General features: G+C 36.4%; 2 protein-coding genes across 3 annotated transcripts in view; one reads left to right on the forward strand and one right to left on the reverse strand.

The window, feature by feature from the left end:
- Positions 1-14,497, forward strand: part of LOC127620568 (uncharacterized protein C1orf21 homolog) — a 156,825-nt gene that overhangs the window by 83,747 nt on the left and 58,581 nt on the right. The window lies entirely within an intron of this gene.
- Positions 1,494-14,139, reverse strand: sec22bb (SEC22 homolog B, vesicle trafficking protein b). Of its 2 annotated transcripts, none has more exons than XM_052093719.1 (5): positions 13,945-14,139; positions 5,833-5,942; positions 5,479-5,639; positions 5,216-5,362; positions 1,494-4,012 (listed from the first exon to the last, which is right to left on the reverse strand). In XM_052093719.1, the coding sequence occupies exons 1-5, from the start codon at positions 14,017-14,019 to the stop codon at positions 3,858-3,860; spliced, it is 648 nt and encodes a 215-aa protein (XP_051949679.1). In that variant the 5' UTR covers positions 14,020-14,139; the 3' UTR covers positions 1,494-3,857. The 2 variants fall into 2 exon arrangements, with proteins under 2 accessions (XP_051949679.1, XP_051949680.1); XM_052093720.1 differs by lacking the exon at positions 13,945-14,139 and adding an exon at positions 6,048-6,168.

The following is a 14,497-nucleotide window of genomic DNA, read 5'->3' on the forward strand; positions in this document are numbered from 1 at the left end:
AATTTGCCAACTGATGGTTATCCATCTTCATCTACCATCGTGCGATTGAGCAATGGAGTAGCATTGGCGTGACCTCCCCTCTTTGAATGATTGGCTAGAGGAGTGTCTGTCGATCAAGAACTAGTGGGCCAATGGGGATGCAAAACCCCCCCTGATTTACATGAAACTCTACTCAAAGGTTTTGGAAAACCAAGCATATAAAAAATTAAGATATGAACAAAATTGTCAGAGCGCACAAAAAACAGTAATATACCCAAGGAAAAAAATATTTTGTTTGTAATTCTGATGACATTGCTTTAATTTTTCTTTTTTGTTTTATGCAGAATATTTCAAATGTGTTTATTTATTTTTGATTCATGCTTGTTATTTTTTTCATTTTGATATTTTTTTAATTATTAAATCCCTCCAACTATCTTAAGCAATCTATAAGAAAATTATTTTAATCGGTGCTTTTTATTAAATTTTTTTCACAAATTATTTTTTGATTCACGCTTCTTATTTTGATTCATGCTTAATATTTTTGGATCTGTGACTGCAATAATTTTGACAGGATTTTGTGGAATAATTAATGTTGATTACCACAAACATTTATTTTGACTGTTACAATGAGGCACCTACAAACATTAAAGTATTGTTTCAGAAGAATAGACACAAGACGTAAACAACAAGCATGTTAGCATGATTTTAGTGTCATAAAATCAGTTACTAACCTTTTCTGTGTAAAGTTATATCCAATTTTAAAACACAGAACACCGTGTGTAATTGTTTAGTACATTAAACAATACTTCTGGAACTTTGTGTGGAGAACACTCTCCAATGGTAAAAGTGCAGAGGTTGTTATCTCAGTATATAAGATCTCTGGAGCACCTTTAAACCCTCAAAAAAAAAAAAAAAAAAAACAGTGAAGGTGCCTCACTTTAACCACTTATCTGTCTTTTTATTTTTTAAAGAAAAGGAGGCAAAATAGTTTTTATTATTTTGTGTTAATCAACATTTAACAAGATGCTTTCGATTAAGCTTAAAGGTGCTGTTTTTTGGGGGGGGGTTTTTCATTAAAAGGTATTCAAAAAAATAAATGAAATAATGCTGCCTTCACGTGCTATCGGAATTATCGTAAATACAAATTTCCCACTTTGAAGTTGCACATGAACGACCCCTTTAAAAGTCGTTAAACCCTCCAATAATTGGCCCATTCACTTCCATTGTCTTTTTTAAAGAAGTCTAAATAACTTTTTTTGAGCCAATCATCAACATTATGCAACAATTGTTATTGATATTATGCTGTCGATTGAGCTTAACGTGTATTGAACCAGGAATATTCCTTTATACAAAATGCACAAACAATGTAGTGAGACTGTATGTGTTTTAGCAACTTCTTCACTGTTACATGTTTTGTGAACATGTTCTGTTACATCCATCTTCTGAAGAAACTTGTCCTATGTAGGATCACAGGCTGTTTTGTGAAATGTACACAGTAAAAGGAAAACTGAGTTTGAATCATTTTATTTATACTGGAGGCTTGGTGAGCTGCATGAAAGCACTTTTGACAAGCATGTCAGGATTATCCAGCTCATACAAGGACGTCTGATCAGGTATTGTGGGTTTAGTTCTTCAATGCATTTAGTAAAACACAAACTAATGTATACTCTGATAGATAAAGCTGAATGCACCCAGGTCAGATATCTCCAACTGTGCAAAGGGGTAGTCCCACAGATACAGATAAGCGTAGCGGACTGCACTGGACTATACACAATAAACTATACACATCTCTCCTTCTCAAACATTTGCAGGCCTCTCCCTGACAATTACTTTAACGATCTGGTCTGTATTGAGTAATTGGACGTCACCTTGAGTATCCCTGCTGCAGTGGAAGTGCTGTTTGTTGTGTAACGTAATACTTACCAACAAAACAAAAGTTCCAAAATGCTGCAAGTTCATATTGAAATGGCAAAACTCAGACTTGTAACTAAGTACTTCTGAGAACAAGTCAAACTAGCTTTCTTAAAATCTGCAGATTGTTGTAACTATATCTGAAAAAGGTGTATAACTGTTAGATTTTGTGCAGATAGTTGGAGGGGCTGAAGTTTTAATAATGCAGCCATCACACAAACTCATCTTTTGTTTACACCTCCTGTTTGGAAGGAAGTCTTACCTAATGTCCATAACGCAAGGAGAATTAAAGGTATAGTTCCCCCCAAAATTAGAATTCTGCCATAATTTACTCACTCATGTTGTTCCAAACCAATATGACTTTCTTTCTTATGCTAAATACAAAAGATGTTAACCTCAGTCACCATTCAGTTTAATTTGCATATGAAAACGTAGGGCTACAACTGATGATTATTTTTATAATCGACTAAATCGAATGATTATTCGCGATTATTGCGATGAATCATTAGCTCTTAACTGATTATTCAGCTTAGGCCTCGACTTAAAAGGTCGTATTAAACATGCTTACTAAAAATAAAGAGGACAAAATCATCTTTTAAAAATACCTCTAAATGACATTCACTGAATTAAAGGGGAAAAACTACTTTTTTAATTGCTTAATTAAAATTTTCACAGCAAAAAATCCTATTGTTATTAAGTGTTTTTGTCTTGTTTTCCATTTAACATAATCTAAAAATCCTTAAAGCAAGATACATTCATTTGAGAAGCAACATAGAAGATATTTAAACTTGCTTTAAGAGAATGTATCTTAAATAAGTGTATTTTGATGTGTATATTTTCACTTGTTCATACTTCTGCCAGTGGAGTAAAGAAAAAAAATATACTCATATTCAACATAAATGCTCTAAAAGCAAGTCTAAATATCTTATATGCTACTTCTCAGGTAAATGTTGTTTTAAGGATTTTTTTTATATTTTAAAATATTTAAATATTAAAATGAATTAAATATTATATTCAAAATTATCTGATAACAATTTTTTATTCTGCAGTATAGCTGCTAAAGTAAATGTACATAAGGAGTTTTAGATATTTATATTGGAAAACAAACCAAAAAAAGACAAATCAAAAAAATATTTTTTTTGCATTGTATAATGGATTCATCTTTAACTCATGAAAAACAAACTCTTTCTTCTTTATAGAGCTGCGTATCGCTGATTTTCTTCATAAGATACACACCGTGACACTCATATTATAATTCACAACAAAAGATTTTGTCGACAATTTTTTGTATTTTTGACATTGTCGACTAATCGTATCAGCCCTATATGAAAGTGAATAGTGAATGAAGATAACATTCTGCCTGATATATCCTTTGGTATTCCACTGAAGAAAAGGGCCATTCAGGTTTGGAACAAAGTGGGGGCGAGTATACGATGACAGAATTTTTATTTTTGAGTGAAATATCCTTTAAGCATTCAGTGAAAGTGGTTTCTTACTCACTTCTCAACCCAAATGTCCTGAAACTACAAATCTGATTTAACATACTTCTGTTAATGAATCATTCATTTCTAGATTTGGGATCCACTGCTGTTATGGTAATGTTATAAAGTATATAAGATTAATTTCCATGACAGGAGTGATATATATATATATATATATATATATATATTTTTTTAAACAGACATATACAGGAAAACACACTTTCATTCACACACTAAAACAAATTTTCCTTGCACAGTCAAATCAATCACATACAAACTTCTGTGTAGTTCATAAAACAGAGACCAGTGAGAATTAGGTTAGGGACTTAACAGCTTGTTAAGAGGGAAAGCGCTGAACCCAACAGTCTTTAAGAACAGTTCAAGGCTTTAAAACTCAACGTGTGCTTGTTGATGTTTTGAGTCCATCTGCTTTTCACCTGTCATTTTCTCAGGAGCCCTTCACCCCTCAAAACGATCCCCTAGACCTCACAGCCACCAGAAACGTATGTATACGATAAGCATGATGAAGAAGACTCCGCCCGCAGCTAGCTTAGCATACGTGGAGCGAGTGTTCAGGTACTTAGCATCACTTCTGTATTTTTTGGACAGGCTGGACAGGTTACTAGCCTTTGAGTCCAACGCTGAGGAAAAGAGATGAAAAAAATAAATAATTAATAAGCAAAATGCTTCTGCACACAAATGATGCTAGACCTTTTTAAGCAATCTTTGCTATTACTTTTAACCAACTGGTTCAAAGGTAGGCTACTTATGTATGGATGATGTATGAATTCAGTTCTCCTCATTTCACACAGTTGTATTTCATCTCCAGTTCCAATACAAGTTAAGCTCAATCGACAGCATTTGAGGAATAATACTGATTACCACTAAAATCAATTTTGACTTGCCCCTACTTTTCTTATAAAAAAGCCAAAATCTGGGTTAAAGTGAGGCACTTACAAATGGAAGTGAATGGGGCCAATCCGTAAACGTTAAAATACTCACCGTTTCAAACTTCTAGCCACAAGACAAAAGCAATTTGCATGTTAACCTGATTTTAGTGTGATAAAATAATTTAAGAAGCTTTTCTGTGTAAAGTTACAGCCCATTTTACAACTTTGTTGCCATGATAATGTAACGTCAACAAACCCTAAAACCTTAAAATTATAGTAAAAATGACGTTTTATGCAACTTTACAGCTCAAATAATAAATGAGTTTTAACAGAAGAATTCATGTTAGTGCTTTTATAAAATAATAAGTGCCTCACTGTAAATTAGATTTTTGCTCCCGGACAAATAATTAATTTTTTTGTGGTAATCAACATGCCACAAATGCTGTCGATTGAGCTTAACTTGTATTACCCAGAATATTCCTTTAACTATGGAAATGTTGTACATCCAGTTTGATAACCAGAAAGTGTGTATATACTTTCTTAAATGTGTTGCAAGTGACTTTTTTTATGGAATGGTATTCAGAAAATGTTTCCTCTCCCTGAAAGATATCACTAAAATTAGTGTCCTGAGATATCTCACCACTCTCTGTGACATCACAAAACTTTGGAGAAAGGGGGTGTGTCAAATTTAACGTCAATGTCGCGTGGACTTCCAGAACGGCTAAAATCGCTTACAGCACCTTTAATTTTGGACAGTGTATATTTATACATTAAGTGTGGCTTATTTTTCCAAATGCTTTTTGGTGCCACTGTAGGTGTAGATAAGAGAACATATATGTGAATATAGTAAATTGTACAGACTTTTTGATCTTCGGTTACCACAGACCAAATTCCAAATAAGCTAATGCTCATTAAACAAAATTAAGGACAACATTACAGGTGTGAGTAGTTTACCAGATAAGGCCTCCCCTCTCTGTAAAACTTCTTCTATGTTGGCCACCATGATCCTCTGTACATCCTGCAGCTCTGTGTTAATATTGCTCAGGTTCCTGCGTGCTCTACTGTCAATGTAAGACTTTTTGGTCTTCTGAATGTATGTATCTATAAACAGGAGAAACAGTATTATTAGATGTGATTTTAACATTCTTTAATTTTTTGATCTCCAATATGTTTTGAAGCCAATGAAACTCTGGCTGGTGGAGAGTTAGGGCTATTACCAAACTCTATGAATGAGTATGGCCTGGAGACTGTGGGCACCTTCTTGCCATGTTGTTCATGAAACTCTGCTTGCAGATCTTCAAGATATGCAAAGGCAAGCTTTTTAGGAAACCCGGCTTCACACAGCACCAGATAGCAAACTCCTTTCTCAATGACATAGCTTTGAAAAGAGGCAAGAGGACACACAATTTATGACCCATGTGATCTATCTTTGTTAAAAAATGCAAGTGTATTATGTTCTTGGAATTCATTAATTCACCAACTTTTGATAAATGATTTACTTTTCTCTTTCTATAAATAATGGATGCAGTGTCAGATAGAGATATATTTAAGTATAGTTTCAGTACACTTACTGAAAGGCCATTAAGCCAGCCTCTAAGGTGCATCGGGTGGGACTTTGTTCATTCAGTTTGCGGAACAGCTGTTTGGCTTGGCTCTGATATTGCTGGAGGTCTCGACCGATCTGAGGACAGACATGAGGTTTAGACTCGATAACACACTCACTATTATAGTGATCCATTTGACAGTCCTGTTAAGAGGCATTTCACAAGGCTAAAGGTAAACAAACCTTTTCACTTCCCTTCATGGCAGCATGAAAGGAGGAAACGTAAAGATGTTAGACCTTAAAATCACATTTATTTTTCTTTGAAAAAGAAAACTATTCCCTCCTAATCTAACATTAAAGCCAAAATGGACTGTTCTCTGCAAAACATATTTTTGAAATATGCAAAAAAATGCCTGCTTTCATATGGAAATTTATGTTTTCTAAAAGATTCACACAATTACTGTATAGCTATTCAGCTGCAGATTAAAACTTTGTCCCATACGTTGCCTTTTTTCCAGGAATGCAAAAGGAGAAGGTCCAAGCAACTCTTTTCAATAATGTCAAATGTCATTCATTGGTACTCGCACGTCTCATGACTGATCATGACACAGCAGATTTGAATGTGCATGAATGAGATATGACAGATTTTTAGTAGGCTAAATAATGACTTAAAGGGGTCATGCCATGAGGAATCACATTTTCCTTGATATTATGACATATTAGAAGTTATTCAACTACAAAAAATGCCAGCATCAGGTCCAAAAGCCAGTGTCTGTATTGGTCAGGGGTGTGTCAGTGCCCATGGCATGGGTAACTTGCACATCTGTGAGAACACCATGAATGCAGACAGATACCTAAATATTTTAGAGCAACATATACTGCCATCCAGCACAGTCTTTTCCAGGGACATCCCTGAATTTTCCAGCAGGACAACTTCAAACCACATACTGCCCGGACTGCAAGTGCATGGCTGTGATGCAGAGAATGCAGGTGCTAGATTGGCCTGTCTGCAGTCCTGACCATCGCCAACTGAGAATGTGTGGTGCATTATGAATCACACCATATGGCAACAAAGATCCAGTACAATTATGCAGCTAAAGACTTACATAATGGATGAATGGGGTAAAATTCCACTTTCTAAACTTGTGTCTTCAGTGCCAAATGGTTCTTATTTTTTATCAATGTTTAAAACCAATTTTGCATGCTTAATATTTTTGTGGAAACTGTGATACATTTTTGTGTGGATTCTTTGATGAATAGAAAGGTAAAAAGAACAGCATTTATTTGAAATATAAATCTTTTTAACCATATAAATATCTTTTATTATCTCTTTTGATCAATTTAATGTGTCCTTGCTGAATAAAAGTATTATATATAAATCATTTTATATAAAAGCAGCACAACTGTTTCAACTGATAATAATAATAATAATGAATTTTTCTTGAGCAGCATATTATATTGATTTCTGAAGGATCGTGTGACACTGAAGACTAAGGTAATGAATCACAGGAATAAATTAATTACAGTTTATTAAATTACTATATATTCAGAAAGAAAACAACTGTTCTACATTGGAATAATATTTCACCAGATTACGGTTTTACTGAATATTTGATCAAATAAATGCAGCCTTGGTGAGCAGAAGAGACTTCTTTCAGATACATAAAAAAAAATATATTAATGTTTTCAAACTTTTGACTAGTACTAATAATATATATATATATATATATATATGTATGTGTGGAAACCTGTGACTCAATGAATTAAGCAAAAATGATTTTACTTTTGAAATGTAATTACTGTGTAGTATCGAACATCCATTAACACAAATAATGTACCACACAGAACAATAGACTTGAGTGCAAACAACATCACGCCCGACTTCCAAAAAAGAAGATACTACTTCTCCAAACAGGAGTAGGAAAACAAGGGTATAGGGCATATAAAAAAATACTTGTATTTGTGAAAATACATTTTAACAATGCAATCAGTCTTTTGTGTAAAATACAGCATGTGGGCATATTTTGTGTTTTTCTGACGCTTCCGTCACTCCACTTCTCAGGTCGTCATACATCTCCCAGACACATGGAGACCTCCTTAAGCCTCTTTTGAAAGCAATGATTGCCCTTAAAGTAAATCTCATCAAATGCACATGTGTTCAGCACTAGGGATGCACCGATACCACTTTTTTGGAAAACGAGTACGAGTACTTGCATTTCAGTACTCGCCGATACCGATACCGAGTACTTAATAAAAAAAAACATGATTTAAATTTACAGGTAACAGCTTTAGTCATATAATTTAACAAAAAAAAAAACAAGGGACTAGTTTGGAATTAAGAACATTTATTTAAAATGAAAAGCATGTTGTATGCAACATATTACAGAATAAATAATTATAAAAAATGTAAACAGTGACAGTGCAACTCAAGTATTTTTTTCAGTTTGTTGTAAACTCTGCCGCTTTGGACAACACCGTGGTATCGGTCCCCGGTATCGGGGGACTTTTAACGAGTACGAGTACTTTAGAAAATGTGGTATCGAGGCCGATACCAGATACCGGTATCGGTGCATCCCTATTCAGCACAGAGATTCTTGATTTCCTGAGTTTAACAGGCTGTTGATTATTTGAATTTTTCAACAGGTCCACTTTCAGTCTTTTACCCCTCACAGATGGATCTGCATGGAGCCATTCATGACAAGGAGAGGGGTATGAATTCCTCTTCCTCTTTTGGGTTGGAACCACTAGGCCTCTCCAGTTGGATGGATGTTTGTGACATTGTCAGATGTCCCAGAACAGGAAGCATCCATTTCTGGTTTTCCATCTGCACTGCAAGTTGTGGTGGATAGTGGACTGGCTCCTGTGATGATCACGGTTGCAAAAGCTGTATCCTCTTCACCTTTTTGTTTTGCAGAACAAATTTGCATGTTGCCTTCAATGATGGACAGATGTCGAGCAATGAATCGATTCACCCGAATAGGTAAGTTTTCATGCTTGGAAAAGACCACGTTTGATGTTTTTGAACTCTTTGCTTTGACATTGGCTGAACTTGCGGTGATGTTGGTGCTTCGAAAGGGAGGGATCATTACCCCTGTCCAGTGTGGTATGTAACTTGCAAGCCAGATTATATTGGGAATAATCTCAGGCAGGAAGTGCATATTATCATGATCCCCATTACCTACGGCAAGTGACCTGCTCTCCTCACATATGTCTGTTACCCACTGTCGTAGGACTGTCTGTGTTTGGTCATATGGATCCACTTCCAGGTCCTCACCCTCTCAATCTGAAATGATGACACGCTCTTCTGCAACTCGGTCTTCCAGGTATTTCTTGCACCTTTTTGATATGAGGCGGGCTCCAGAACTGTCATTGCCCTCTGCTTCGCTGAGAGCTACAACAGTAATGCTGCGTAGTAGCTCTTTTGCATAGTCCATGGAATGTGACATGAGAAGCTGTGCCATTGACCTCACAAAGAAATATTTAATTAGATGTGTTTTTTTTTTCTTCAAGCAGTCCCACTGGCAGATCAAACAAGGCCACAACACTTGATGTAGGCATTTAGATCAGGATGAAAAAGCCTTGACCAGAGCTCCATGCAAAGCCAGAGAAAAGTCAATCACAACCTCTTTTGGAGTTGGTGCACCTGCGCATATCCATTCTGTCAGCCAATGTGTTATTGCATTAACATTGTGTCTCTCTGACAGCATTTGCACCTCTGGGACACTTGAGCTCTCATCCCCAGCCAGAATGCCCTGATATAAGAATATATGTCCAGACTTGCCATTTGGTCCCTGTAGTTTACTCACTACTGAGCCGGTTGCATCAAAACTCACAGTGGAGTTAGTAGATGTCTTTGAGAATGACTTGTACATATACATTTGTTTGACTCCAATAGTGACAGAAAAACTTGTCCAGTCAAATGTCTTTAATGCTATACCACGGTGTATGTCTTTAATGCTATACCACTATAGCACTGTATTTTAACATCTGCAGTGACACAATGGGATCCTTGTCGCCTAATTCTAAATAATTTCTCTCTTGCTTTGCACAGGGTGGCCAAATTAGGCAGATGACTTTGCTCAGGATCTACAAAACCCATCAGCTTTGTTGCCTCTGATGCCCTCCATACATGGGGTTCCATTCAACCCTCACCCAGTTCTTTGGCTATCTGCACACGCAAGTTACCAGACATTGCACGCTTGGAACAGCCAGTGTGCAGGGAGTCATCAGTGTTTTTAATTAAACACTTGAGCACTGTTGGGATGTTCATTTCAGGTGCTCGGTCACATTTTCTGTGAATGTGTCCACGACACTCCTTACAGTTGCCTCGGATTTCTATGTGGCTGACGGATAGACATTGGCTCTTTTAAAAGGCAAATGTGCAGGGGCATTTCACTTCTTGCCAAATGTGATTATCACATGTGTCCACATGCCAGGCTTCAAAATTGTGTATTCCCTTTTTGGAGTTTTAGAGAACTTGGTGTTGTATTTAACCATTTCAGGCATGAATTCAATCGATTTCTGAAATGGAACTTAAAAGATCAAAAGTCCAGCAATCTTTTGGTCTGATTTTGAGCCAGGGTCCCTTTCACCCAGTGTCATCACTACTGCCATTTGTTTCATGATCACATTCATGAGTAAACACTAAAGCAGTCCAGATGTTGTGTCTATTTAATTTAAAATGTGTATAGAGCCTTTGCAGTGATCTTGTTTCCTAGCTGCTTACTAAGCTCGGTCCAGATGCTCTGATTAGGAGTAGCCATGTTGCCATTTTGGACTTATGGCCTCTTGATGAACACAGGACTGTGAAAATGGAATCTCTGTCAACTGCTGGTTTCTTGGGCATCTGCCATAAGCAAAACATAATTACCCACTTAAATAATCCTGACTCAAAAAAAATGTCATGTTCAGTAAAAACTTGTTTTCATTACTGTATTGGTCTGAATATAAGGATAACATAGTAATAATATAGAAGGATAATGTATCTTATATTAGGACCAATATGGAAATGTTGACCCCTAGATGCACAATGTATTAAAAAAAACTAACATCGGTCACATGTAAAACTGTAATTAGCATGTATTAGTATTAGCAATGAGTATTCTGTTCAATAAACATTGACAATATTAGCTGTCTTGAATGTTGTACCATTATTCTTGAAGTTAACAAATACTATTGTAACTGGCAGTGTTAAAACATTGTACTTACATTGGCCAGAAATTGTATTTAGTAACTACTTTTCTAGTTTGATTTATATGGATTTTTCTCTACAAACGCTACACTAATTTCCACAAGAGCATCTTGAACAGAAGTATCACTTGACCCTAGTAGTGGCAGTGAAGTGTAGCAGATGATACTCCATGTAAATAAATAGTACAATCAGGAAACACCATGAATGAAGTAAAGATAATTTTTTATTGAACAAATGATGTGATGATTAGTCTTGACAAAAATTATTCTGCAATTCGGCTCAAAAAAAAAAAAGAAAAAAAAAGAAGTTCACATTGAGGAGATTTGCGCTTTTTTTTTTTCTCGTGCCCAGAGCTGAGCGAAAGTGAGCGACAAAAAAAAAAAACAAGACACCAGATGAATATTGAGCTGCTGCTGTCTGAACACCAATACGTTTTTAATAAACACCATAGCGACAACAAAAACATTGATAAGGAGGAGTTGTTGTATTAAAACTTCTTAATCCAAAATTTTGGCAAGAGATGAATGACAAACCCAAAATAAAATGACTACACACAAAACAAGAGAACTATTTTAGAAATATATAGTAGCCTAATGTAGTAATCAGAATGACCGAGACTGCTACTAAACTATATTTGATTTTTGTGACCATTAAGTGATCTATTTTATTCTGTCAGAATTTTATTCAATAAATATCAGCATTTATAATTCGCCTGTAATTCAGTGTCTAATATTTAAAAAACCGAAGCAGCACAAACAAAACTTTTACCTGCACAAGCCAGCACAAACAAACGAGACTATTTGGAGTAAATTTGGAGCATGTGGGGGACTGAGTGACCTCAGAATGACCTATAAATATTACTTTAATATCTAAAAAACCAAAGCAGCACAAACAAAATGTTTTACAGCACAAACGATCGAGACTATTTTGCGTTGGGTGGGGGGCCAACTTCTGGGGAGAACCAGTCTGGGGAGAAGGGACAACTTTCTCCAATATTTAGAATTTGGACTGTAGTAACCATGTGTGTCTGTGTTACATATTGCTCCTTTAACAATTTTTTACTACATGGAAGCATTCGCAATATAACTGATGATGGAAGTGATGTTTTAAGCGCACGTAATGCGTTGCCACTCAGGTTTAAAGGGTTAGTTCACCCAAAAATTAAAATTATCCCATAATTTACTCACACTCAAGCCATCCTAGGTGTATATGACTTCCTTCTTTCAGCCAAACACTATATTAAAAAAAAAATATCCTGGCTCTTCCAAGAAGAAATATAATCAGAATGAATGGTACCTTAGATTTTGAAGCCCAAAAAAATTGCATCCATCCATCCATCCGCTCCAGGGGGTTAATAAATGCCTTCTGAAGCAAAGCGATGCATTTTTGTAAGAAAAATATCTATCTAGTTTATGAATTTATAAATAATCACTGGCTTCCGGTAATGGCCGTCCACATGTATACGGTCTTCCTCTGTCCTCTGCGCTTCCCTGTTAGTCACTTCTCACCACAGCTTACACTAGACCTACGTCATACGCTGGAACTCGACTCTCTCGTGAACGTGTGGACGGCCATTACCGGAAGCCAGTGATTATAGTTTATAAAGTTATAAATTGAGTTGTCAGTTGAGGTGGTTTGGGCATCTGGTAAGGATGCCCCCTGGCCGCCTCCCTAGGGAGGTGTTTCAGGCACGTCCAGCTGGGAGGAGGCCTCGGGGAAGACCCAGGACTAGGTGGAGAGATTACATCTCCACACTGGCCCGGGAACGCCTCGGGGTCGCCCAGTCAGAGCTGGTTAATGTGGCTCGGGATAGGGAAGTTTGGGGCCCCCTGCTGGAGCAGCTGCCCCCGCGACCCGACTTCGGATAAGCGGTTGAAGATGGATGGATGGATGGATGAAAGTTATAAATATAGATATTTGTCTTAGAAAAACGCATTGTTTGTGGGTGAGGGTAAACATTTAACTCACATTTGTAAGGGGCCGTCTTCATTGAAGTTTCGCTATTTGCCACATTTTCCATCGTTTACAATTGTTTTGTCAGAACAGCAAGAACACCAGGTAACTCCACCCCTTCCGCTACGTACAGCAATTCGTGAACGCTGAGTGCATGAAGTGTCCAACATTCCACACTCCATTGTGACGTCTGAAGAAGTGCATCATACAGGTACTTGTAGAACACTTGTTACATTTTAGTAATACGCGCACTAATTAAAATACAAAATGGCACAGAATAGTGCAGAAGTGTGCAGTTTGGGAAGCACCTACTAGCTACTTCCATTGTATGAAAAAAAAAGAGTGGCTTGGACATTCTGCTAAAAATCTCCTTTTGTGTTGCACGGAAGCAAGAATCGCATACAGTTTGGAATTTTCATTTTTGGGTGTACTGTTCTTTTAAGGCACTGGACTTTGTAATATTTACGCAAGTAATGTTTACCTCCAAAACGGTGTTCGAACGAACATAGACATTTCTGAAAACTCCCCAATATCTACGTCACCCAAGTTTTAATGATTGTTGTTACGCCACATTAACATGGTTACACCATCGGGTGATGAAAATAAATCAGGTGCGAGCAAAAATCATTCCAGAAGAGGGCGTAGTTAATAATCACAGGCACTCATTGATGCACTACAACAACAAAAAAAAATCTAATACGCACTTTCACCAATTATTATTATTCATTTATTTTCGGAGAATACATAAGAGAAACATATACAACACATAACGATCCACAGAACTGCTAGACTCAGAGTGAAGCATTTAAAAATTCAAGTAAAATGTAAAACGATTTAAGGCCTGATTTAGACAGCTATATATTAACTGAGGATTACAGATCACGAGACATATTTGAAGAAATTACGTTTTCAAGGTATTGGTCTTTGATCTGTCAGGCCTTCCCTGACACACAAATGTAAATAATTAAACATATAGAGATTACGGAGCACAGATACCTGCTCGTCCTCCTGCATTGAAGCGGCCAATGGCAGTCCATCCGCCAGCCGGGCGATCATTGTCAGCAGCACCATTTTGCTGTAATGTCAGATTTGCTGAAAATGTATAAGTGTTGGAACAGGTAACACAGCTGTAAAATGTCTACGTCTGGATTACAGATTGACAACACTCCTCCGTACGGTGAGCTGGCCGGAAATACGTAAATATATAGTGTCACTGTATTATTGTCCCTCTGGGTCTTATCTTTATTTTTTAACAGCTAGCATTGGTTCCGCATTGCTTGGAACATGCTTAGGATGGGAATTAAATGAAACAAAATGTTGCCTCTCTAGACGAAATAAATTAGTTATATAATATTTGTCATTTAAATCGGAGTCGTATATTCTAGAATCTGTCAGTGACAATTATTCTAAAAAAATATTTCTTAAAAGACTTGGCGGATAGATTTCTGTCACTTAAAATTACAAACTAACATTACTTTCAATTCCAGTGTTTCATAGTAAAGTTATTTTTATTGAATTATTAACGGCAATTCTCAGACGGCATATGTAT

Source organism: Xyrauchen texanus, chromosome 27 (genome assembly GCF_025860055.1).
Source record: "Xyrauchen texanus isolate HMW12.3.18 chromosome 27, RBS_HiC_50CHRs, whole genome shotgun sequence".
Classification (NCBI taxonomy): Eukaryota; Metazoa; Chordata; class Actinopteri; order Cypriniformes; family Catostomidae; genus Xyrauchen; species Xyrauchen texanus.